Source organism: Harpegnathos saltator, unplaced genomic scaffold (genome assembly GCF_003227715.2).
Source record: "Harpegnathos saltator strain DR-91 unplaced genomic scaffold, Hsal_v8.6 scaffold67, whole genome shotgun sequence".
NCBI lineage: Eukaryota > Metazoa > Arthropoda > Insecta > Hymenoptera > Formicidae > Harpegnathos > Harpegnathos saltator.
In genome coordinates, this window is record NW_020230504.1 from 280,020 (window position 1) to 303,761 (window position 23,742).

At 38.5% G+C, this 23,742-nt stretch overlaps 1 protein-coding gene across 1 annotated transcript in view; it reads left to right on the forward strand.

The window, feature by feature from the left end:
• Window positions 1–2,019: 2,019 nt before the first annotated feature.
• LOC105185635 (serine protease snake) overlaps window positions 2,020–23,742 on the forward strand; it is a 32,069-nt gene continuing 10,346 nt past the window's right edge. Inside the window, exons 1-2 of the mRNA XM_025305041.1 lie at window positions 2,020–2,209; window positions 22,292–22,597. Coding sequence (XP_025160826.1) covers window positions 2,122–2,209; window positions 22,292–22,597 — 394 coding nt within the window. The 5' untranslated portion in view covers window positions 2,020–2,121. The remainder of the gene's footprint in view (window positions 2,210–22,291; window positions 22,598–23,742) is intronic.

Here is a 23,742-nt window from a genome sequence, read left to right on the forward strand (position 1 = left end):
ATGAGAACATCAATACAGGGTGCACGATTTATCTGAAGACATTGAAATATCTCGAGAACTATGCATTGGATAAAAAAAAGTGGTTAATGAAAGTTGTTAGTCTCGAAGGGGGACATCCAATGATACCTAACTCGACCTCCCACCCTACCCCCTGAGGGTGGGGGTTGGGGGCAACTTTGAAATCTTAAATGGAAACCCCCATTTTTTATTGCAGATGCGGATTCTACGCCACAAAATACGTAAATTTTGTCCGAAACTTTTTTTTTTATTCGTGATAGATGGCGCTGTAATTGCAAAAAATTATATTTGCCCGCAATTCTCCAGAAATGATCATTGGATTGAGAAATAAAAAATACCTGTTCAATATTTTGAAAGAACATAATAAAAGTTATTCCCCCCCATCCTCTCGGGGTAGGGTGGGTGATAACGTTCAAATTTCAAATGGGGACCCACATTTTTCATTGCAGTATTAGATTTTACGTGAAATTTTTATTGAAACAATTTTTTTTCATTCGTGATAGATAGCATTGCACTGCCTTTTATAATAAGCCGTAGTTCGCCATACACCCACAGTGGCGCGTCGAGCAGTTCCCTCTTCGATTCGGGTTCCCATTTGAGATTTGAACGTTATCACCCACCCTACCCCGAGAGGATGGGGGAGGGGAATAACTTTTATTATGTTCTTTAAAAATATTGAACAGGTATTTTTTATTTCTCAATCCAATGATCATTTCTGGAGAATTGCGGGCAAATATAATTTTTTGCGATTACAGCGCCATCTATCACGAATAAAAAAAAAAGTTTCGGACAAAATTTACGTATTTTGTGGCGTAGAATCTGCATCTGCAATAAAAAATGGGGGTTTCCATTTAAGATTTCAAAGTTACCCCCAACCCTCACCCCCAGGGGGTGGGGTGGTAGGTCGAGTTTGGTATCATTGGATGTCCCCCTTCGAGATTAACAATTTTCATTAACCACTTTTTTTTATCCAATGCATAGTTCTCGAGATATTTCAATGTCTTCAGATAAATCGTGCACCCTGTATACAGGATATTCAAACAGATATATATATCTGTTAAGGCTCGTCTATAATAGCTGTAAGAGTAAGGCTGTAAGGCTGTAACGTAAGCTGTCAGCGAATGAAAATATTTCATTTCGTGTCTTGCAACCTTACAGCCTTACTCTTACAGCTAATGTAGACCAGCCTTAATGTTCATGTATTAATACTAATATGGTGAATACTATTAACAAAGAATAAAGTAACTCTTTTTCGTTATTTTTTAAATCGTTCTTGTAATATTAACAAAAAATAAAATACCTCCTTTTCGTTATTTTTTAAATCGTTCTTGTAATATTAACAAAAAGTAAAGTAACTTTTTTTCGTTATTCTTTAAATTGTTCTTGTGATTTTAACGTTGTATAAAAAATCCTGCAAATAAATTATGATATAGGAATATAAACATTATTAAGATTTATTTGGGACTAATGCAGGATAATTGCGGACTATATATAACGCAAAAAATTACATTTTTATATAAATATTATATTACATGCATTCAATAATATACATAAAACACTTGAACTAGGAATCAAAACCAAATATAATTTCGTTTAACTTAAGAAACTTGAGTCGATATATGTAAAAAATCTCTATTTCTATTTTTGACAACGGATGCACAACGGAAGCGTAAAATTTACGCAAGATAATGTTACAAAAAGTAAGAGTTTTTCCTGTAACGGAAAGTTTACAAATTGAATTCTCCGTATATTATTGACTTCCTTACTTACTACGAAATTACTTACTTTGTGCGTCGAATCTTACGTTGATAATTTATTGACAGGCGCTATTTAGTTCTACTATGAATGACTGTGAAAATGGTCATTTCCTTCGAAAACATGCGAGCTAATTATATAGCTTGGAACAAGAAATGAAAAAAAGGCTTACGTGAGATGATCTCACAATCCACCACCACTTCTATCATGGAACTGTTTGCGACATGGTGGGGACCAGGAAAATTGATAGCAAATGGATGTAAGCGAGCGGACAAGTCAGACGAGGTATATCTTCTGCCGCGGAGAGTCCTTGGAACTAGAAACCTGCTACCAAGGCTGTTATCAAGAATGTCAACTGGCGTGGCGACCCTTTTACTGACGCTACTGACGTTACTATCGTTAATCCTGTCACCGATACATGGAAAGGATATTGGAGGTAAGTAATCATACATATATATATATATATATTTCTCTCTCTCTCTCTCTCTCTCTCTCTCTCTCTGCTTCTCTCCTCTCTTTTCCTTCTTCCTCAGTAAAGGTACATTTTCTTTCAGTGAATAAAACGATCATGATTTCTTTTGCTTTTCGTTTTTTGTGTTTTTAGCAGATTAAAATTTAGCTAAAAGGATTTAGCATATTAAAGATCTGCTTTTTATTAGCCTTTAGATTAGGCTTTAGATTAGCCAAAATTAATATTCCATAATAAAAAGAATCTCGTTGAATAATTGTACTTCTATGTACAAAAGATGTATTTAATAATTGTTATTCTAAAATTGTTGTTGCAAAAAATAGTAATTCCGTTTCTCGTGATTAGATGATAATAATATCTGTTTTTAGTTTAATGCGATATGTTTGCTTTCCTATATATTATTATCGTATATATTTATTGAAAGTATCTTCAGAGTGACGAGATTATATTACATTATAATATATTTTAGTTTTTAATATATATAATATATTAGAAACAATTGTAGTTTAATAATTTATATCAGTTCAATAATTTAAATTAAACGTCTCGTTTTAGATGTGAAGAAGTTAGAAAATTAGAAATTAGAAATTAGAAAATTAGAAGAAAGAAGAAATTATCAATGATGATTTGTCAAAGATATCAGTGCAACTATTTTATTCTTTACTTCCTTATTTTCTGCAGTATGCTTCATCGAACAAATTATTCACTTATATTGTAATTATTAAGAATCGCAAGAAGATTATGATGCGTGTATTTTCTTAGAAGAGAAATCGATATTTTCAAACGCACTAAAACGTGATATCTGTTAACAGAATGAAGAATTCAATATCTATCTTTAATCTATGCTTAAAATTATACCGGAGCAGCTACCACATTTTAAACGAAATTAAAAGTATCGAAAACGGACGTTATTAAAAATATGTGCTTTATCAATGTCGAGCAAATATGTGATACTGTTTCAAGCATATGCGTACATTTATTTATAGCAATGCTCAGAGTCTATCATTTTCAACGCGATTTTTAAAAGCTACGCCTACTTTTTCCCACTTGTCGCACTAATTGAAGCGTACTAACTACGTTAGTATCTGCAACAGTCTCTGCATCAAGACCGTCAATTCTACACTAGTAGAATTGACTAGAGACTAGAAGAAATGATGTGTCAAATTTAACATATTTTATGTGTATCAAATCACCCACTTTCATTTATGTGTTAATTTAACATACAGCAAATATGTTTAAAAGTAATACGCATAATATGTAAAAAATTAAGACAAAAATTTAACATTTGAATGCTATCAAGAATCGCAGTTTGTGTTAAATTGACATACAATAAATGTTACTTCAACATTTGGGAAAAGTAATGATTTATGTTTTGATAAAATGAAAATATTAGATTGACATAATCTATGTGTTACAAACCCAATCTTTATGTAATATAACACATAATAACTGTTATAATGAGGAAAGTAACACATTTTAAATGTTCACTTTAACATATAAAATATGTCAGAGTAAGAATTCATGCATTTATATATAAATTGCGTTATTTTAACACTTGAAAATGTTATTTTAGCACATAAAAGTAATTAATCTTAATTTAACACAAGAAAGTCTAAGTAACACAACAACGATATGTTAAATTAACACTGTGTAAAACGACTGTATAGAAAATTTAACACAAAACCTCCTACACACAAAAAATTTTAACAAAAGTACGAAACATTTTTAACTATCTAATAAAGTTAATTGTTTTGAATCCAAGTGTCGCGACAGTCAATCGCATGATTCGATAATAGGTGAATGAGAGAGGCAAGAAGAATAAAAGCGTAACACTCAGAAATCGTTTGGAAAATGCATGTAATTTGAAAATTGCTATAGATAAGTACGCATATTTGCGTAAATCGGAATGAATCTAGCATAATAAGGCTTGCGCAAATTTATAAGCAGTTTTTAAAAAATTTCGTGTGATGAAGATTATATATAATTTTGTTATTTTTCCTTTTCCGATAAGAATATAAAGATAACATCAGTAAATTTTTTTTTAATATCTAATAACGTCTCTGACCTTGACATATGCGATTAACAAAGTGTAACAAAGTTTAATATAAATTATGAAATAATATAATATAGAGAAATATATTGAATATAAAATCAGATAATATGCCCTACATTGACAACATGCTCCACCAAACGTTATTGTGAAACATTATTTTGTTACAATTGATAAAAACCAATTAAAATTAAAATATTTTTAGTTAAATAAATTATAATTTTAATAACGACATATATAAAAATAAATACTTTATTGAACTTAAAGACATTGTAGGGCATGTTATATAATTTTACCTTATATCTCTAAATATTGTGTTTCTCTATAATATATTGGGTGAGTGCAAAAGTTCGTGCGGAGTTTGTGAGTAAAAGTCACACAGTGATTAGGCAAACAAAAATCTTTATTCAATCAATGATATATTCTCCATCGTTTTCTATAATCTTTTCCCAACGTTCTGGCAGCATACGGATGCCTCGATCATAAAAACTGTGCGGTTTAGATTCGAAGAACGAAGAGACGCCGTTTTTTAAGGCCTCCAAAGAGTCAAAGTTTTTTCCATTTAAATAATTTTGCAATGACCGGAACAAGTGATAGTCAGATGGTGCGATATCAGGAGAATACGGTGGATGCATTAAGACATCCCATTTCAGGCTCTTCAGTTTGCGCAGCGTCTTTTTCGAAACGTGTGGTCTGGCGTTGTCGTGATGAAAGACGACTCCCTTGCGATTTGACAAAATCGGACGTTTCTCTTTTATTTCTCGATTCAGATTGGTTAATTGGCGACAGTACTTGTCCGAATCAATCGTTTCGCCAGCGGGGAGAAGCTCGAAATAGATTATGCCCTTGCAATCCCACCAAACAGAGAGCATCACCTTCATCGGGTGCAAACTGGCCTTTGGCATTGCGTCACCATGCTCACCTGATTGTTTCCATGTCCGTTTGCGCTGAACATTGTTGTAGAGGACCCATTTCTCATCGCCCATCACTAGTCGATCCAAAAACGACTCGTTATTGAGCCGCCCGAGTAAAGAAACGGCTGCAGAAATTCGCTTGATTTTGTTCTTCTCGGTCAGCAAATGGGGCACCCATATATCGAGCTTCAAATCGAATCCCATCTTTTTTAAACGACGAAAAGCGGTTGATCGGTCAACGTTTAGTGCTGTAGCAACTTCTTCTGTTGAAATTCGCGGATTATTGAGCACTAAAGTACGCAAAACATCGTCATCAATGTCAGAAGGTCGACCAGAGCGTGGCTCGTCTTCAAGGTTAAATTCTCCGCGCCGAAATTTAGCAAACCATTTTTCCACAGTTCGTTTAGCTGGTGCTTCATCCTGATAAACATCCTGAATGTTTTTTACGGCTGCGGCAACGTTTATTCCCTTCCGAAACTCGTAAAGCATAACATGCCGTAAATGCACCTTATCGATACTCATTTTTAAAGTGATATTTCTCGAAGCAGTTTGTATGAAAACAAATGATTTTTTTTTTAATAACAGCTGAAGACGTCACCTTTCCAACGTTATATAATATGTAGATGGAAGTATTAATGACAACACTTTACGACGCTTATAACTCCATCTATTGAAACTCCGCACGAACTTTTGCACTCACCCAATACAATAGTACTCCATAATTTAAGTTAAACTTTGTTGCATTTTGTAAATAATATGCTGTATTTATATACGCGCGCTTGCGCCTGCAGAAATAAAAGAATGTCAGTCTTTTTTAATTTATGCATTGCAGTTATATTAATACATCTTAATCTTGTATCGAGTTATTAATATTGTACTAAACGTAGACCTCAGATATATTTAATTCTGGAAATATAGCTGAGAAACTTAAAAAACTTTTGCACAAATTTCGACGCCACACACATGTTACTTTTGTTATACATACATATTCATCTACCATATATTCACTTCTTTATATTATGTATTATATTACATATTATGTAATTGGAATTAATTCGTTTTCATGTAATAATGTGAGAAAATATGTACCAAAGACAATCATTGAGTACAATGCAACTGTTACGTCCTGAAGGAGGAACGTAACTTGACTTGCTTTCACAAGTTCCGACGTACTCGCAAGTCTGCAGTGCAGAATCGGAATGACCCCTTTATCTGGCGCGGACGTACGTCGCTGGTCCTTTATTTAAGTCAAGGAACTGAATCCTTTTACCTGGGATAGGACCGTGAGCGACAGTGGAGGGAAGGGAGAATTTTTGTTGAGAATAATTAGTTCGAAAACGTGATTAGCTTATAATTACAAATAACTTATTTTATTGATGATTAGGCGGAAGATCATAATGAAATAGAATTTGTAAGATTTTATAATGTGTACGTATATATATATATATATATATACATATATATATATGTATACATACGTATATACGTATATACGTATATACGTGTATATATATATATATATATATATACATATGTGTGTATAAACAATCGCGGTCTGAGCAAAATTTCGTGTTCATTATGTTCGACTGTGAACGAAAAGATTGGGCCACTGAAACCGGATTTCACAATTAAGGAGGAACGCCAAGGGGGATAGAAAAAAGGAAAGGAAAAGAAAAAAAAGAGAAAAAACGGGTAAAAGTGGGGTTTAGGGAACCTTAGGGGAGCTTTTTCTTTATAGCTTTTTCCTTATAGTTGGTTCGCTCCTCGTCGTTCGCACTCGCTCGCTCTTCGTCGCACTCGCTCGCCTCTTGTCGTTTGCGCTCGCTCGCTCCTCGTCGTTCGCGCTCGCTCGCTCTTTGTCGTTCGCGCTCGCTCGCTCCTCGTCGCGCGCGATCGCCTCTTGTCGCTTACGTTGCCCCTCGCCGCGCGCGCTCGCCTATCGACACTCGCTGACTCCGCCTGTATCAAATGTCTATGTGCTTACTGCGGTCGCCCTCCGCTCTCTACGCGCTCGTTGGCTCACATGTTTTAATTAATAACTCGATAACTATTGCCAATTTAACATTATGGTACATGACTTTTCTTCTCGGCTACACCCAATCTATCTCCAACTTTCGTCTGCATGATCAGCTATCAAACACCCTGTATTATATATTTTATATATATATATATAGAATAAGGGTGTCTTATCACGTTATTTTTATGCATGTCAAAATAACACACTCGGATTTGCGTTGTATCGCGATTATACCTAGGAATCAATTTTATGTCGAGTATCGTTGGTGCACCATTGACAACGATGGTCCTCTTTTCGCAATTGTACGATAAAGAACTTTCAGTTTCTTCTGTCGTTAATATACCACTGACAAGAATTACGATATAAGACAATAATTTATGCATGATATATGTTAAAAATGTTTGGTCCATGATACAGCTTGCAAATGAAATATGAACGATACGGAGAAATATCATATTAACTGAAAATATTAACACTGAGTCTAATTCATCAAGGTTTATGGTTAACTTAAACAAAATTGTGCTATTCTCAATCAAAATTTCTTAATCGTTCTCCCTCTCTCTCTCTCTCTCTCTCTCTCTCTCTCTCTTTCTCTCTCTCTCTCTCTCCCTCTCTCTCTCTCCCTCTCTCTCATTTCGTCAAAAAATTGGTTCATTCAATCAAACATATTTCCGTGTAGACTTGAATAAAACGATAGGACACGATGAGTCTCTACGCGAATTCTATCATACTCTAACAATTAAATATTCTCCTAACGATAGAGTACAATAGAGTACGATGAAAAGTGCTCATCGTACTCTATCTTTACGCGATATCATTTCATTCGGATCCGATGCAGCAAAACAATAGATTGCGATAGAAAACAATGAGAATATCTGTAGATCTCATCACTCTCTATCGCTTTCTCCTTTTCGATGTTTTCCTTGATCAAAGAACTTTTGAATCTTGAACTTTACAATTCAATATGAGCTATCTGTGGTACCTCATAAAATAATCTCGTAATTGTAATCGCGAATATTCAGCGGCCATATCGGCGCGGTGCGGCGGGCTGTAGGAGCGGCGAGGTAAGGACATAAACATTGACGCGTTGTTCTTCCCCTCGCCGCGCGCCGGCAACAGTTCCTTTGTCGACTGGGCAGTGCTCTCTAGCCTGAGCGGCTAGATGCTCCTCCCATAACGTCTCGGCGCGCACTCATTCCTCAGATTTCTGTCATTAATAACTCGATAATTATTGCGAACCTCACAAAACGGTATGGGACTTTTATATTTGTCATAACCCGCTCTATGTCTCCACGAGCTCTGCCAGATTAGTTATAAGATACCCTGTATATATGCATACATACATACATATATAACGCATAAACATATATATTTTAACGTGGTTATTAAACGAGGAAACAATTTTAATGATAATGTGACGGCCCAGCTGAATTCTTATACAGCGACGGGCTTGAGTGTACCGCGACTGTCACCCCGGCCGCTGAGCGCGGAGCGGTGCGAGGGGGACGGTAGGCGTCACCTATTGAATTTCGCCCGAAATGTGCAGATCGTGGCCAGCTCTGTTATACAGGGTGTTTGATAGCTGATCATGCAGACGAAAGTTGGAGATAGATTGGGTGTAGCCGAGAAGAAAAGTCATGTACCGTAATGTCAAATTGGCAATAGTTATCGAGTTATTAATTAAAACATGTGAGCCAACGAGCGCGTAGAGAGCGGAGGGCGGCCGCAGTAAGCACGTAGACATTTGATACAGGCGGAGTCAGCGAGTGTCGATAGGCGAGCGCGCGCGGCGAGGGGCAACGTAAACAACAAGAGGCGAACGCGCGCGACGAGGAGCGAGCGAGCGCAAGCGACAAAAGGCGAGCGAGCGCGACGAGGAGCGAGCGAGCTTTTTCTTTATAGCTTTTTCCTTATAGCTCGCTCGCTCCTCGTCGTTCGCGCTCGCTCGCTCTTCGTCGCGCTCGCTCGCCTCTTGTCGCTTGCGCTCGCTCGCTCCTCGTCGTTCGCGCTCGCTCGCTCCTCGTCGCGCGCGTTCGCCTCTTGTTGTATACGTTGCCCCTCGCCGCGCGCACTCGCCTACTGACACTCGCTGACTCCGCCTGTATCAAATGTCTATGTGCTTACTGCGGTCGCCCTCCGCTCTCTACGCGTTCGTTGGTTCACATGTTTTAATTAATAACTCGATAACTATTGCCAATTTGACATTATGATACATGACGTTTCTTCTCGACTACACCCAATTTATCTCCAACTTTCGTCTGCATGATCAGCTGTCAAACACCCTGTATATTATCAAGGATACTCTACTGAGTGACATTCAAGAGGTTTTAGCCGTCGCTCATTGTTTGTTAAAAAATAATTAATAAAAGAAATTTCATAAATAGAATGTAATTTTCCGGCACCGTGTATATATTTAAGAAATGAGCACGTGCTATACACGCGCTATATATGAATACACAGTCTGTCCCAGATCCAATGAGACTGGTCTAAAAAAAATACAAAGCGTTTATTATTTTGATTTTTTATTCTTGTTTATTCAAAATAGTCTCCTTCTGAGTCAATACAGGGCTGGAAATGTTCAACAAATTTTTCGAAACATTTTTTATACTCATCGGCTGGAATGGCCTTTAGTATGGCGGTCGAAGTCTTTTGGATGATCGGGATGGTATCGAAACGATTTCCTTTCATCGCCAATTTCAGTTTGGGAAATAGCCAGAAGTCGCACGGAGCCAAATCAGATGAATACGGTGGATGATCGATAACAATGATGCCTTTTTTGGTCAAGAATTCTCGTACCATGATGGCTTTGTGCGATGGTGTATTATCGTGCAACAAAAACCAACTGCTTGGCTCTCGATATTCCGGTCGAACTCGTCGAATTCTGGCCCACAATCGTTGTAGAACTCCCAGATAACATTCTGCGTTCACCGTCTGACCTTCTGCGACGAATTCACTGTGAACAATTCCCTTTGAATCGGAGAAAACGGTCATCATTGTTTTGATTTTGCTCTTCTGAAAGCGTAATTTTTTCTCTTTTGGCTCTTCTGGTGACTTCCGTGCCGCACTCTGACGTTTCGTTTTTTGCTCGTATTGAAAACACCACGTTTCATCACCAGTTACAATGGCTGACATGCTTGCCGAATTCCTTCAGGACATTTTTAATATGTCTTTGCAATGCTGAACTCTCCAATCTTTTTGGTCGTCTGTCAGAGTGTGTGGCACGAAGCGTGCACAGACCTTCCGTTTGCCCAAATCTTCGGTCAAAATTCGATAGACTGTGCTTTTCGGTATCCCAGTTTCCTCTTCGATGAGTCTCGCAGACACACAGCGGTCGCTTCGAAGAATTTCTTTGACTTTCTCGATGTTTTCTTCATTGCGAGTGGTTTTTGGCGGCGGTGCTCGGTCATCGTCTGCAAGGTCCTCACGACCGTCACGGAATCGGCCAAACCAACGGAAAACCTGTGCACGGGACATGCATTCATCCCCGTACACATTTTTTAGCGTTTTGTACGTTTCTGCACCACTTTTACCCAATTTAAAACAGAATTTAATATTCGCTCTTTGTTCCATGTTGGTTTTTCGACCGACGTACACAAAGTGACTTTACATAAAATGTCAAACCGCAGTGAAATATCAACCGAATTCGCTCAAATTTTGAGGTTAAGTAGATGAAGGGTAGAACATTCACCTACCATCATTCACTCATAGACGTCGCTGCGCTAAGAACTTTGATCGAACCAGTCTCATCGTATCTGGGACAGACTGTGTATATTCACCGCACTACAAATCTTGTTCTGTTTTGATTATTTCTATTGTGTATATTCTTACTTGGTATGTTTCGTATTATCTGTATTATTACTCTCTGTTGCTCTTCCGTCGTTCAACTAATTGGTCGCTTAAGCAAATCCAAGAATTACGTAAATTTTCAAAATGTATTTATTGGGTGTACAAATTAGTTCGGTCCATTTTCAAAAGATGACTCCAGCTGTTATGAATGATTCATAGTGACTGCCGATTTTTGCGGTTTCAGAGAGGCTAGACATCTGCCAATAATATTCAGTTTATATCGCTTTGAGTTTCATACCAAAACTTGCTTTTTACAGTGTTGAAAATGTCGAATTTTGTGTTAACCAAGCAGCATTTGCGGGAGATTTTAATGTTCTGCTTTAATTGGAAGAAAAGTGCAGCTGAAGCCCATCGAATGCTTGTTGAAATTTATGGTGACGCTGCTCCAACTGATAAATCATGTAGGGAACGGTTTCGACGTTTCAAGGATGGAGATTTCAGCGTCGAAGACAAGTCTCGCTGTGGACAGCCAAAAAAATTCGAGGACAAAGAATTAGAGGCATTACTCGAAGAAGATCAGAGTCAAATGCAAGAGGAGCTTGCAGAATCATTAGGAGTGACTCAACAAGCCGTTTCTGTACGATTGAGACATGGGAATTATTCAAAAACAAGGAAATTGGGTGCCTTATGAACTGAAACCGAGAGACGTTGAAAGGCGTTCTTCATGACAACGCTCGGCCTCATGTCGCAAAAGTCGTAAAAAATATTTGGAAACGCTCAAATGAGATGTTTTACCGCACCGCTGTATTCTCAGGACATTGCTCCTTCTGATTACTGGTTGTTCCGAAGGATGCAGCACGATTTAGCAGGTCACCGGTTCACTTCTTTCGCAGATATCGAAAATTGACTCCAAACTTGGATCGCCTCAAAAGACGAGTAATTTTTTCGAGATGGAATTCGAAAATTGCCTGAGAAATGGGAGAAAGTAGTAGCCAGCGATGGAAAATACTTTAATTGATCTGTTCATTCATTTTATTTTGTAATAAATACATCATTTAACACAAAAAAACGGACCGAACTAATTTGTACTCCCAATACATGAGTATTTACGTATGACGCATAATTTCGACAGTTTATGGAATTTCTTATGTGAAGAAAGGTCGTTCGAAATGAGATAATGTGTCCGCGATGTAAAAAATTATTAAAAGCAAATAATCCACTTGAAAATCGTTTATTACATTGCACAAACAAATATTATAAAGTTACTAAAGGTCGAAAACGACAAAGAATAACGTGCAACTTCAAAATTAGTATATTTCATGGAACATAGTTTTCAAGAATGCACATGGATTTGATTGTAATTTGCCGTTTTATCGGCTATTTTTTAATGATGCAACCACCACGACAGTCATTTTTAATGAATGAGTTGCAAATAGATCAACAGTGTTGTTGATTGGACGAATTTTTGTTGAGAAGTAAGTAATATACTGCTTGTTACTTATTTATTTGTGCTTATTAATGAATAATATTACATTGATTTGTTAAATAATCTCTAGTTACTTCAACAATGGATTGAAGATAAACAAATTCCAATTGGCGGAGTGAATAAAATCGTAGATATAAATGAAGCCAAAGTAGGAAAAAGAAAATATAATACAGGACGTATAATTAGTGGGTTTTTGGTGGTATAGAACGTGATACCAAAAAGTTTTTCATTTTACCCGTACTGAATCGACGTGCTGATATTCTGCTATCTGTTATTAAAAAATATATTGCACCTGGTTCTATAATACATACGGACCAGTGGCGAGGATATGATATTTTGCGTAATTACGAAAATTATACTTATAGAATAGTAAATCATTCAAGAAATTTTGTAAATCCAGGGACTGGTGTTCATATACAGAACATAGAAAAATTGTGGAGAGATATGCGAGCAAAAATTCCTCGATATGGTATACGAGAGTATAATTTTACGCGTTATCTTGCAGAATTTATATTTAAAAAAGCATACGATTTGACAAACGTATTGATAGTTTTTTCGAAATGATGAATTTAATGTATCCATTAAATAATCCGAACATGGAATAAATTTCTTTATATACATTTCTTCTATTAATATATATAGTATAAGATTATGTAACACTAATATATATTATACCATAATTATATACAATGGAGGCTTTGTAATGATTTGGGCAGGAATTTCAGCTAATGCTCATACAGATCTGCACTTTTTTGACAAGAATATGAACGCAGATGTATACGTGGAAGACATACTCATTCCGTATGTTGTTCCGTACGCACCCTTCATCGGAGAGAACTTCTTGTTTATGCAAGACAATGCTCGACCACACACTGCGAGAAGAGTGCTTGATTTCTTCGATGAAGTTGGCATAAATCGACTCGATTGGCCAGCAAATAGTCCAGATTTAAATCCAATCGAACACTTATGGGACAACCTCGGCAGGAAAGTACGAAATCACGTATCTGCTCCTCAGTCACTGCGAGAACTGCGAATAATTCTCGAAAACGAATGGAATACAATTACGCAGGATGAAATTAAAAGACTAATAAGGAGTATGCCTGATCGTATGAATGAGGTAATACGCGCACGAGGCAGTCATACCCACTTAGTACACACACACCACACACACAGCAGAGAGGGTTTGGAGTCATTAATTACTGCAGGAGTGACGAACTGCGGGGTCTTTATCTCTGCTGTAACACCACACACACACACACACACACACACACACCACACAAGGAGGGTGTGAAATCTTGAAATACTGTGGAGCTGACGAACCACGGGGTCCTTATCCTTGTGGTATACAAACATACACACACACACACACACACTACATACAATGGGACTTTTCCTACCAGTAAAACTCCATGCGGTTTATATTGGGAAGACTTACAACCATAATTTGAGCTAATGACAGCGGTATCTTCAAACGCAATTCATCTTTATTACGTAATATCGATTACGCAAAATGAAGAACCTAAATTGAATTTTACTTTCACTTCCCTGGCTTTCAAAATAATAAATGCAAATCATTGAATATATTGTGCTGGTTATGTAAATTATTATATAGAGAAACATGAACACAGCTATTGAAATTATGAAAGAGCCAAACGAACCGCAGAGCCTCTTAGCCCCTTAAGCCTCGCTGAATCGACATTTGTTGCAAATTCGAAATTGAATATCTCGACACCTAAATATCCTAGCAGCAAATTTCAAAAACGGTTTGAAAGCTTTGAAACCGTACTTTTCGAAAGATCTATCGAAATTGTGCGCAACGATATTTTTTCAAAATGGCGGGTGATAAAAAGGAGAACATAAAAAGTTGCTAAAAAAAGGTTCGAGCGTGCGACGGCGCATGGAGCAAAGTAAGTGTCGCAGCTCAATGGGACGAAAAGTACCTAAAAGTATAGAATGTTTTCTTTAAAATACTTCGTTATAGAGCTTGATGCGATACTTTCACTGAATTATGCAAATTTAACAAGAAAACCGCATTTTTAGCAAAATTTGGAACAACTCAGTGAAAAATGATCACATCGAGCTCGGTAAAGTAGCATTTTAAAGATAACACTCTATACTTTCATGTGCATTTGGTCCCATTACGCTGCGATACCTGATGCACACCATGCACCATCGCAAACACGGACCTTTGATTATCAATTTTGCATCCTCTCACTTTATCATCCGCCATTTTGAAAAAAATGGCCGAGCATAATTGCCATTCAGATATTCTTAAAGAGGACGTTTCAAGCTTCATTTTGCATTTCTGCGCATATTTGTATCTTCATCATTTACCAAGTTATGATCATTTGAAATTTTGTAATTTTTTCCCAAATTTTTAGTGTACCGAGTTTTTTGCGTTTGAGTGTAGATTGTACGTGAAATTTTTATTGAAACAATTTTTTTCATTCGTGATAGATAGCGTTGAATTTTTCCGAGAAACTACTTTTAGCGTTACACAGGAACAACGACGAGGACGTAGTAGTTTTATGTTCCCTTCGGGTGCTTTTTTAATGTGAGTCCCCTTGCCTCTCACAGATCGGGGTGCTTTTTTAATGTGAGTCCCTTTGCCTCTCACTGTTCAATTAATTAGAGTAAGTGTTCGAAATTTTTACCTTCAACTTCAATATACTTATTGATCCTTTTTTCAAATGACTGTACACAGGATAGAAGCATATCTGCGGGAGTTTCAGCGCAAGCATTTCTTATGCGTTCTACCATGTTTTCAAGAGTTGTTGGCACTTGTTGATAAACCTTATCTTTTAAGTTAGGTTGATAAACCTTATCTTTTTAATAACTTTTATTATGTTCTTTAAAAATATTGAACAGGTATTTTTTATTTCTCAATCCAATGATCATTTCTGGAGAATTGTGGAAAATATAATTTTTTGCGATTACAGCGCCATCTATCACGAATCAAAAAAAAAGTTTCGGACAAAATTTACGTATTTTGTATTTGGCGTAGAATCCGTATCTACAATAAAAAATGGGAGTTTTCATTTAAGATTTCAAAGTTGCCCCCAACCCCCACCCCCAGGGGGTGGAGTGGGTGGTCGAGTTTGGTATCATTGGATGTCCCCCTTCGAGACTAACAACTTTCATTAACCACTTTTTTTACCTAATGCATAGTTCTCGAGATATTTCAATGTCTTCAGATAAATCGTGCACCCTGTATATATAAAACAGTATACGTATATGCGCGGGGGAAGGGCTCCGTCCCTCTCCTCGCACCCCCTCCCAAAAAACCTAATCTAACCTAACCTAACCGATTTATTAGTTATGAGTTTGGTTAGAGTTAGGTTTTCTGGGGAGGGTGTGCGGGGGGAAGGGCTCCGCTCCTCCCCCGTGCATATACGTGTACTATTTACTATATTTCTATGTATATACTATGTGCAAAAATATACACATGAGTATATATATGCAATATTTATACAACTTCTTTTGTTAATAACTTTTTAAGAAACAGTAAGCGACGGCTGAAACTTTTTTAATGTTATTTAGGAAGGTGAGTTCTATAACATATATCAATATGAAAACTATTGGAGGTGGGTCCCCTAAACCCAACTTTTACCAAAAAAAGAAAAAAATGGAAAGAAAGGGGTTAATCAGGCAAAAGAAAGTATAAATAACTTACTGCTGGTTCTATGATATTTGTCGAAAATGAAAAGAGCAACTGCTGCGGGTCTGCGAAGATGGATGACTCAACTTCTGCGCCAAGAATAGGAAGCTGGTTTCAGCTGGATTGCTCACAATGATCCAAAATGTGCACGAGATCGTTGCACAATAATTAACAACTGGAGAAACACTGATCTGTCTAAGCCACTGGTAGGCTAGATTGTTAGAAGACCCTGAAGGGGTGCTGAAGAGAAGCTTCTGTTCTGGCTGCTGGTCGGTCGAGAAATCTCTTGGCCTTTTGGCTCTTCTCAAAACGTTAGCTCGGTTGAGAGAGTGGGATTTTAGGGAAATGTTTCGGAAATCTAATTTTTATCGAAACTTCCAGAGATTGCGTCGTGTGATAACATGCCTGAGCGCATCCGGTCATATAATAAATAATAATAAATTCAATTTTCCTTATTTATAAAAGAAGTCTAGAGTGCGCGGAGTCCGCAGGACATAACACAACTAACAAGAAATAACGTAACCTATTTACTTACAGCACAATATTAGTCCATTTCATTTCCCCAAAGTTCATAGAATCATACAAATATAATATTATATATGGTTTCATTCAGCTTTGATATTATATGTTAAAACAAAATCAATTAAAAAAAAAATTGATAAGTGTTGTCAGAAAAAATATGTTTCAAAAATGAAAATTTTAGTTAGTGATAAATATGTAAAGTTTAATTCAATTGCAAAATCTGTATTTTTAAGAATAGTAATCTATAACGGAAAAATGCTGTTATACAAATATAATTGTAGAAATGTAGTATTATTAAATGTAGTATTATAGACTTGACATTTGATGCTTCTTAATTTTCGTCCTTGCAAAATTTTATTATTGAACTGAAGTATTTTATATTAAAAATTGATTTTAACTGAAGTATTTACATTCAGTTTTGATATTACATGTAAAAACAAAATCAATATTTAAAAAAAATTGATGAATGCTGACAGAAAAAATACTTTTTAAGAATACAAATTTTAGTTAGTGATAAATTAGTAAAGTTTAATTGCAAAATCTGCGTTTTTAAAAAACCTGCGTTTAAAAGAAAATTTTATTTTGATTCACAATATTTCTAGTTAAAAGAATTATTGGTAAATATATAGAAAAGGGTACACCTCACTAATTTTTTTTATTTTGAAATATGTTATAAAGGATGAAATTCTGATTGACTTTTCCTAATACAATTATATGGGGATCATTTATAGTGCCTGAGATATTTGACTTTAAAGTTTTATAATTGTACGTTGAAATGTACTAGGTGCGCAACTAAGTTTCTGGGCATCATACATGGATGGCGCTAACGACATATGTAGTCGACATACATGTCTGAACTTGTGTTTTTTTTTATAGTTTGGACATCTGTTAACAATAACTAGTCGTAATACCAACACATTTCGCAACGCAAAAATATTTTTTCTAACAACGAAGATGTCGAGTTTTGTGGCAAATAAACAACATTTGCGGGAAGCTTTGCTTTTCTGCTTTAACTTGAAAAAAAGTGCAGCTGAAGCATGTTGTTCGCTTGAGGAGGTCTACGACGAACATGCACCATCGAAAACTACCTGTGAAGATTGGTTTAAACGCTTCAGAAGTGGCGATTTCGACACTGAGGACAAAGAGCGCTCCGGGAGACCAAAAACAATTGAGGACGCCGATCTGCAAGCGTTATTGGATGAAGATGATACGCAAACACAAGATCAACTTGCGGAGGCATTAAATATGACGCGCCAAGGTATTTCCAAACGTTTACATGACATGGGAAAAATTCAAAAGGAAGGAAAATGGGGTGCCGCATGAGTTGTCTGAGAGACATATGGAAAACCGAAGAGCCACTTCCGAAATTTTGCTTTTGCGGCATGAAAGAAAGAGTTTCCTGCATCGAATTGTTACTGGCGATTAGAAGTGGATGTATTTCGAGAATCCCAAAACGCAAAAAATCGTGGTTTTCACCTGGCGAAGCATCAATATCGACGGCACGGCCAAATCGCTTCGGAAAGAAAACAATGCTCTGCGTTTGGTGGGACCAGAAAGGAATCGTGTACTATGAGCAGATGCTGAAACCGAGCGAATCTATCAATGGGCATCGCTACCGACAACAACTGATCAATTTGAACCATGTATTGTTCGAAAAACGGCCAGAATGGGACACGAGACACGAACGAGTGATATTGCAGCACGACAACGCTCCGTGCCATTGCACTTCCATCGTCCAGGACACCATCAAAACGCTGAAATGGGATCTGCTACCACACCCGCCATAGTCGCCAGACCTGGTCCCTTCCGATTATCACTTGTTCCGGTCGATGACGCATGGCTTGGCTGGGCAACACATGGTCAATTTCGATGAAGTGCAAAATTGGTTGGATGAATAGTTTCGGTCCAAAGACGTGTCGTTTTATCGTCGCGTGTATTCATGTATTGCCAGAGAGATGGCAAAAATGTGTAGCTAGCGAGGACGATACTTTGAGTGAACCATTTTTTATATTTCTCTTGAAATTTTCCATTTTTCATTGATCAAAAAACCCGGAAACTTAGTTGCGCACCTAATATTTGAAGTAGAGGTAAATATATAGAAAGGGGTACACCCCACCAATTTTTTTCATTTTGAAATATGTTATAAAGGATGAAATTCTGCGTGACTACTTGATAGAACTATATAGTGGTCGCTTATAGTTTCTGCGATGTGATTTTAAAGTTTTGGAATTTTGTTCCTGGAATTGAGTTTTATCCTAGAATTCAATTCCAGATATCATAAGCTGACGTTATTTACAGTACAATCCAAACAGTTAATCCAAACATAGTGTATACATAGAGATATAGGAAACAGTACATATAAGGGGGAGAGAGGTTCCGCCCCATCCTCGCACCCCATTTTTCTTTTTTTATCACGGTGGGGAAATCCTCATGGAAACTTCCGCCCCTTGGAAGGAGGGGTTATGCCGGATTTTTACTGGCTAAAACCTCACCGGAGTGTCTGCCAGGCAAACAGGAGTGGGGGAAGTCAGGGAAACTGCGCTAGCATTCTCTTCCCGACACCCCGGCCCTGGAGCTCTCATGGAGCCCCTCACCCTAGTGCCGCACCCCCCTTCCCAGGAGGAGGGGGCGCGGCGCTCCGACCGGTTTCCCGATCGAGCTGGCCTCCTGGTCCAATTGGAGGAGAGAGGGGACACCCACCCTCTCTCCTAGCCTCTCTCGTTTGCCCGTCCCTAACCGGCACACCCACTCCCCTCTTCCTCCCTTACCGTCGCGCAGGAGAAGGCAGGCCCTAGACCTGCCACCCCCCTCCGCGGACTGAGGCAGTCGAGGCAGCCTCCGAGGGATCAGGGGCAGATCCTCGACCGGCGCCACCTTGGGCCCACTATCTAGATTGGGGGAGCACCGCCCTCTCTATCGCTCCCTGCGACGGGTGCCAGGGCGGCGCTCCCATTCGGCAGCCTCCTTATGAGATATAACGTCTTCCGCAAAGGAGGCCGCTGCCGACCAGATCTCCTCGTTCCCACACATGGCTTGGACCATGCGCGGGAGCGAGAGATCCTCCTCGGCGCAACCCACCGCCCAGGCGAGGACACAGCGCTGCTGGTCATGCTTCGCATGAAACCAGCGTATGGTGCGCCTTGTCTTCCAGCACTGGGCAGTGGGGGCACCGAGTGGTGGGTTCCTTCTGGATCTGGTGCAGGAACCGGCTAAAACATGGCCGGTTAGTACCTACACCAGCCGGAACGTGAGTCCGCGTTCCCAACTGCTCACCATTTCGGCGAGACAGGGGTGAACGGCCGTTTGGAGCCCGGGTCCGCGGGGATCGGCCAACATGGCCTCCCACCGCGCCATGACCCGGGTTCTGGCCTGGGACTTTAGGGCTGCCAGGTCCCTGTCCGACACTGCTTCCATCTCACCGCGGAGCTCGCGTACCCTCCAATAAAGAGTACATCGCTCTTCGGCGATAAGCTCCACGGAAGGGAAGTCGTCACCGCCATATACGACACGGTGCGGAACGCTCGGATCGCCCTCACGACCACTTACCGCAACGCCTGACGCATCAGGCGCTTGTAGCAGTCGGTAGCCATAAGCTGGGGCGCCCAGACGGGCGCCCCGTAGAGGGCGACCGAGAGGATTACACCGATGTATAGACGGCGAGTGTGCCATCCGGGGCCCCCTGGATCTGCATCAGCCTGGCTAACGCCAGGCCGGCTTTCCGGACCCGGGGGGGGGGGCCGACCACCTAATGTGCGGCCCGAAGGCCATCGGCCGTCCAACATCAGGCCTAAGTATTTGATACTGGGTTCGATGCGGACGCGGACTCCGTCCACCGAAACCTGGGACTCCGGCGGCGCCCCACGGCTGCCGTCGTGGAAAAAGACGGCCTCCGTCTTATGGGGCACCGTTTTCAGTCCCAGGCTCCTGATGGAGCCCACCACCGATGCTAACGCCGCCTCCGCTCGAAGGCGGGCATCCCCCCAGTCCTCCCCCACAGCCACCCCTAAGGTGTCATCTGCATAGCAGATGACGTGCAGCCGGTGGGGGGGTCCCCCGCACCACCTCCCCAAAACAATCCTAACCTAACCTAACTTATTGCATCTGTATATATTGTTGAGCGATGTTGAAAAGATCTCCTTAAAAGCCACAACACCTAATTATATGCAGATATTATAATAAATTAAGTTGAGCCAGGTGATAGATCTTAAGAGAACTTTTTACAACAATGTCCAAAAATACATACAGATAAAATAAGTTAGGTTTGGTTAGGATTTATTTGGGGAGAGGGTGCAGGGAAGGGACAGAGCCTCTTTTTCCGCTTATATGTACTGTTTCCTATATTTAAAGTGAATGAAAACTGCTTGTCTACTTCAAATATACTTCAACGTACAATTATAATACTTTAAAGTCAAATATCTCAGAAACTATAAGCGACCTCCATATAATTGTATTAAAAAAAGTCACTCAGAATTTCATCCCTTATAACATTTCATATTATATTTCAAAATGAAAAAATTGGTGAGATGTACTTCTTTATACAGGGTGTTTGATAGCTGATCATGCAGACGAAAGTTGGAGATAGATTGGGTGTAGCCGAGAAGAAAAGTCATGTACCATAATGTCAAATTGGCAATAGTTATCGAGTTATTAATTAAAACATATGAGCCAACGAGCGCGTAGAGAACGGAGGGCGACCGCAGTAAGCACATAGACATTTGATACAGGCGGAGTCAGCGAGTGTCGATAGGCGAGCGCGCGCGGCGAGGGGCAACGTAAACAACAAGAGGCAAACGCGCGCGACGAGGAGCGAGCGAGCGCGAGCGACGAGGAGCGAGCGAGCGCAAGCGACAAAAGGCGAGCGAGCGCGACGAAGAGCGAGCGAGCGCGAACGACGAGGAGCGAGCGAGCTATAAGGAAAAAGCTATAAAGAAAAAGCTCGCACGCTCCTCGTCGCGCGCGATCGCCTCTTGTCGCTTACGTTGCCCTTCGCCGCGCGCGCTTGCCTACCGACACTCATTGACTCCGCCTGTATCAAATGTCTACGTGCTTACTGCGGTCGCCCTCCACTCTCTACGCGCTCGTTGGCTCACATGTTTTAATTAATAACTCGATAACTATTGCCAATTTGACATTATGGTACATGACTTTTCTTCTCGGCTACACCCAATCTATCTCCAACTTTCGTCTGCATGATCAGCTATCAAACACCCTGTATATTTACCGAATTATTTACACAGTTAATATAAATTTTAGTGATGAATCAAGAATTAAAAGAACATTAATTCAAAAATATATATTTTTATTGTAAAACTGTATTTATTTCATGTAAAAAAGTTAAACTATAAAATGAGATAACAATTTTCTTGCAAGTATACAAACTCACTAATCCATTTATTTTATTTATTTAATATTTGATTTAAATATTATTCTATAAAAAATCTAACAATTTTTTTAGTTTGTAACATTATTATTATTATTATTAGTGACTGAGATCGATTAATACTTTTTTATAAAGCAATAATTATTATTAAAATAAAGTCATATATGTGGCAACGACTATCAAAATGTTAAAGTAAGCTTTTTAAAGTTCTTTAATGATTCTTTTATAATTTTCAGAGGAATGTACGATTAATAATTCAGGCGGGTCCTTGACGTCAGGTGTATGCACGCTCCTGCAAGACTGCCAGCCAGTTTATGACGCACTGTTAGCCGGAAAACCACCCAGTACGAGATGCGGATTTGTAGGTTTTGAACCGACAGTCTGTTGTCCAACAAATAATGGAAAGGATACCACTACGAAAAGGATAACGTCAAAAACAACCACAGGCACCACCATAAGCACCACCACAAGCACCACCGAAAGAATAAGCACGCCGCGAACTTTGATATTGGACAACAGAAGAGGATCATTAGCACGAGCAAGTAAATAGTTCTAATTTATTCCTCAATAAAAGATGGATAATATGAGGAACGTGGAAAGTGGAAGTAATCAATGCTACAATTAGCTAATGGATGCAATTAACAAAGAATCGTATATATCCTTTTAAAACGATTTCAACATCTTCTTTGATGTGCAGTAGTGACAAGGAGATGCTACAAAATCGATTTCCAAATGAGTCATATCTCGTTCGATAGCTTGTATGTGAAAAATGAAGACCCTAAAGGGATTCGGTTGAATGGCCCTTCGTTTAGGAGAAATTGCGAAGCAAAGTTAAACTGATGGAGCTGCTCTATCAAGAGCGGAAAATGTAGAGGCACAAGCACTAAGGCGGCGTACAGTGGGCAAAAAGACTCACTTTTTGGACAAAAATCTACCGACAATGCAATTTTCAACCGATCTCAAATATTTTTTTTTAATCCACTCATGAAACATTGCTCTATAACGTAGTACTGCGGCATTGGTGAAAAAAGGCTGAAATTCAAAATGGCAAAATGGCTGAAATAGAAAATGAGCGACAAAAGTATTGAAATCCTGTCGAATGATACTTTTCTCTTATAATATTAAATATATTTATACTGAAATTGTTTCTTGGGTCGCTAAACATGAATTTGAGATTGAACTTAAAATTAAAAAATCAAAATAACATTTATTATAAAAGTAGAAAATGTCGAAACTTTATAAGATTTATTGGATTTACAAAAGAAAGATTATTGTGCACTTGGCATAATTATTTAAAAATTTGTCATATTTTAATATTAAATTTGTACAAAATAGCAGAATTTTGTTTGCTTTATAACTGCTTATATAATAAAACAATATTTAAGCCCTTATACCACGTCAAGATACTTGCCATTATAAGGGTACTGGTTTTTTGTTTTTTTATTTTTTGTTTTTTTGAAATTTTTTAAATGTTTTTGTTTATTTTAAATGTTTATGTTATATTAGTTTGAATTTTTTTCTACTTACATTTTAGGTTAATATTTTTATATTTTAAATGTTATTTGTGTGTGTGTGTGTGTATGTGACAACTAAGAGATTTCTTAGTTGAGTCATACGACTGATTTTAATGCTATGTGCAATAATTCGGCGCACACACATACACACACACACGCACACACACATACAT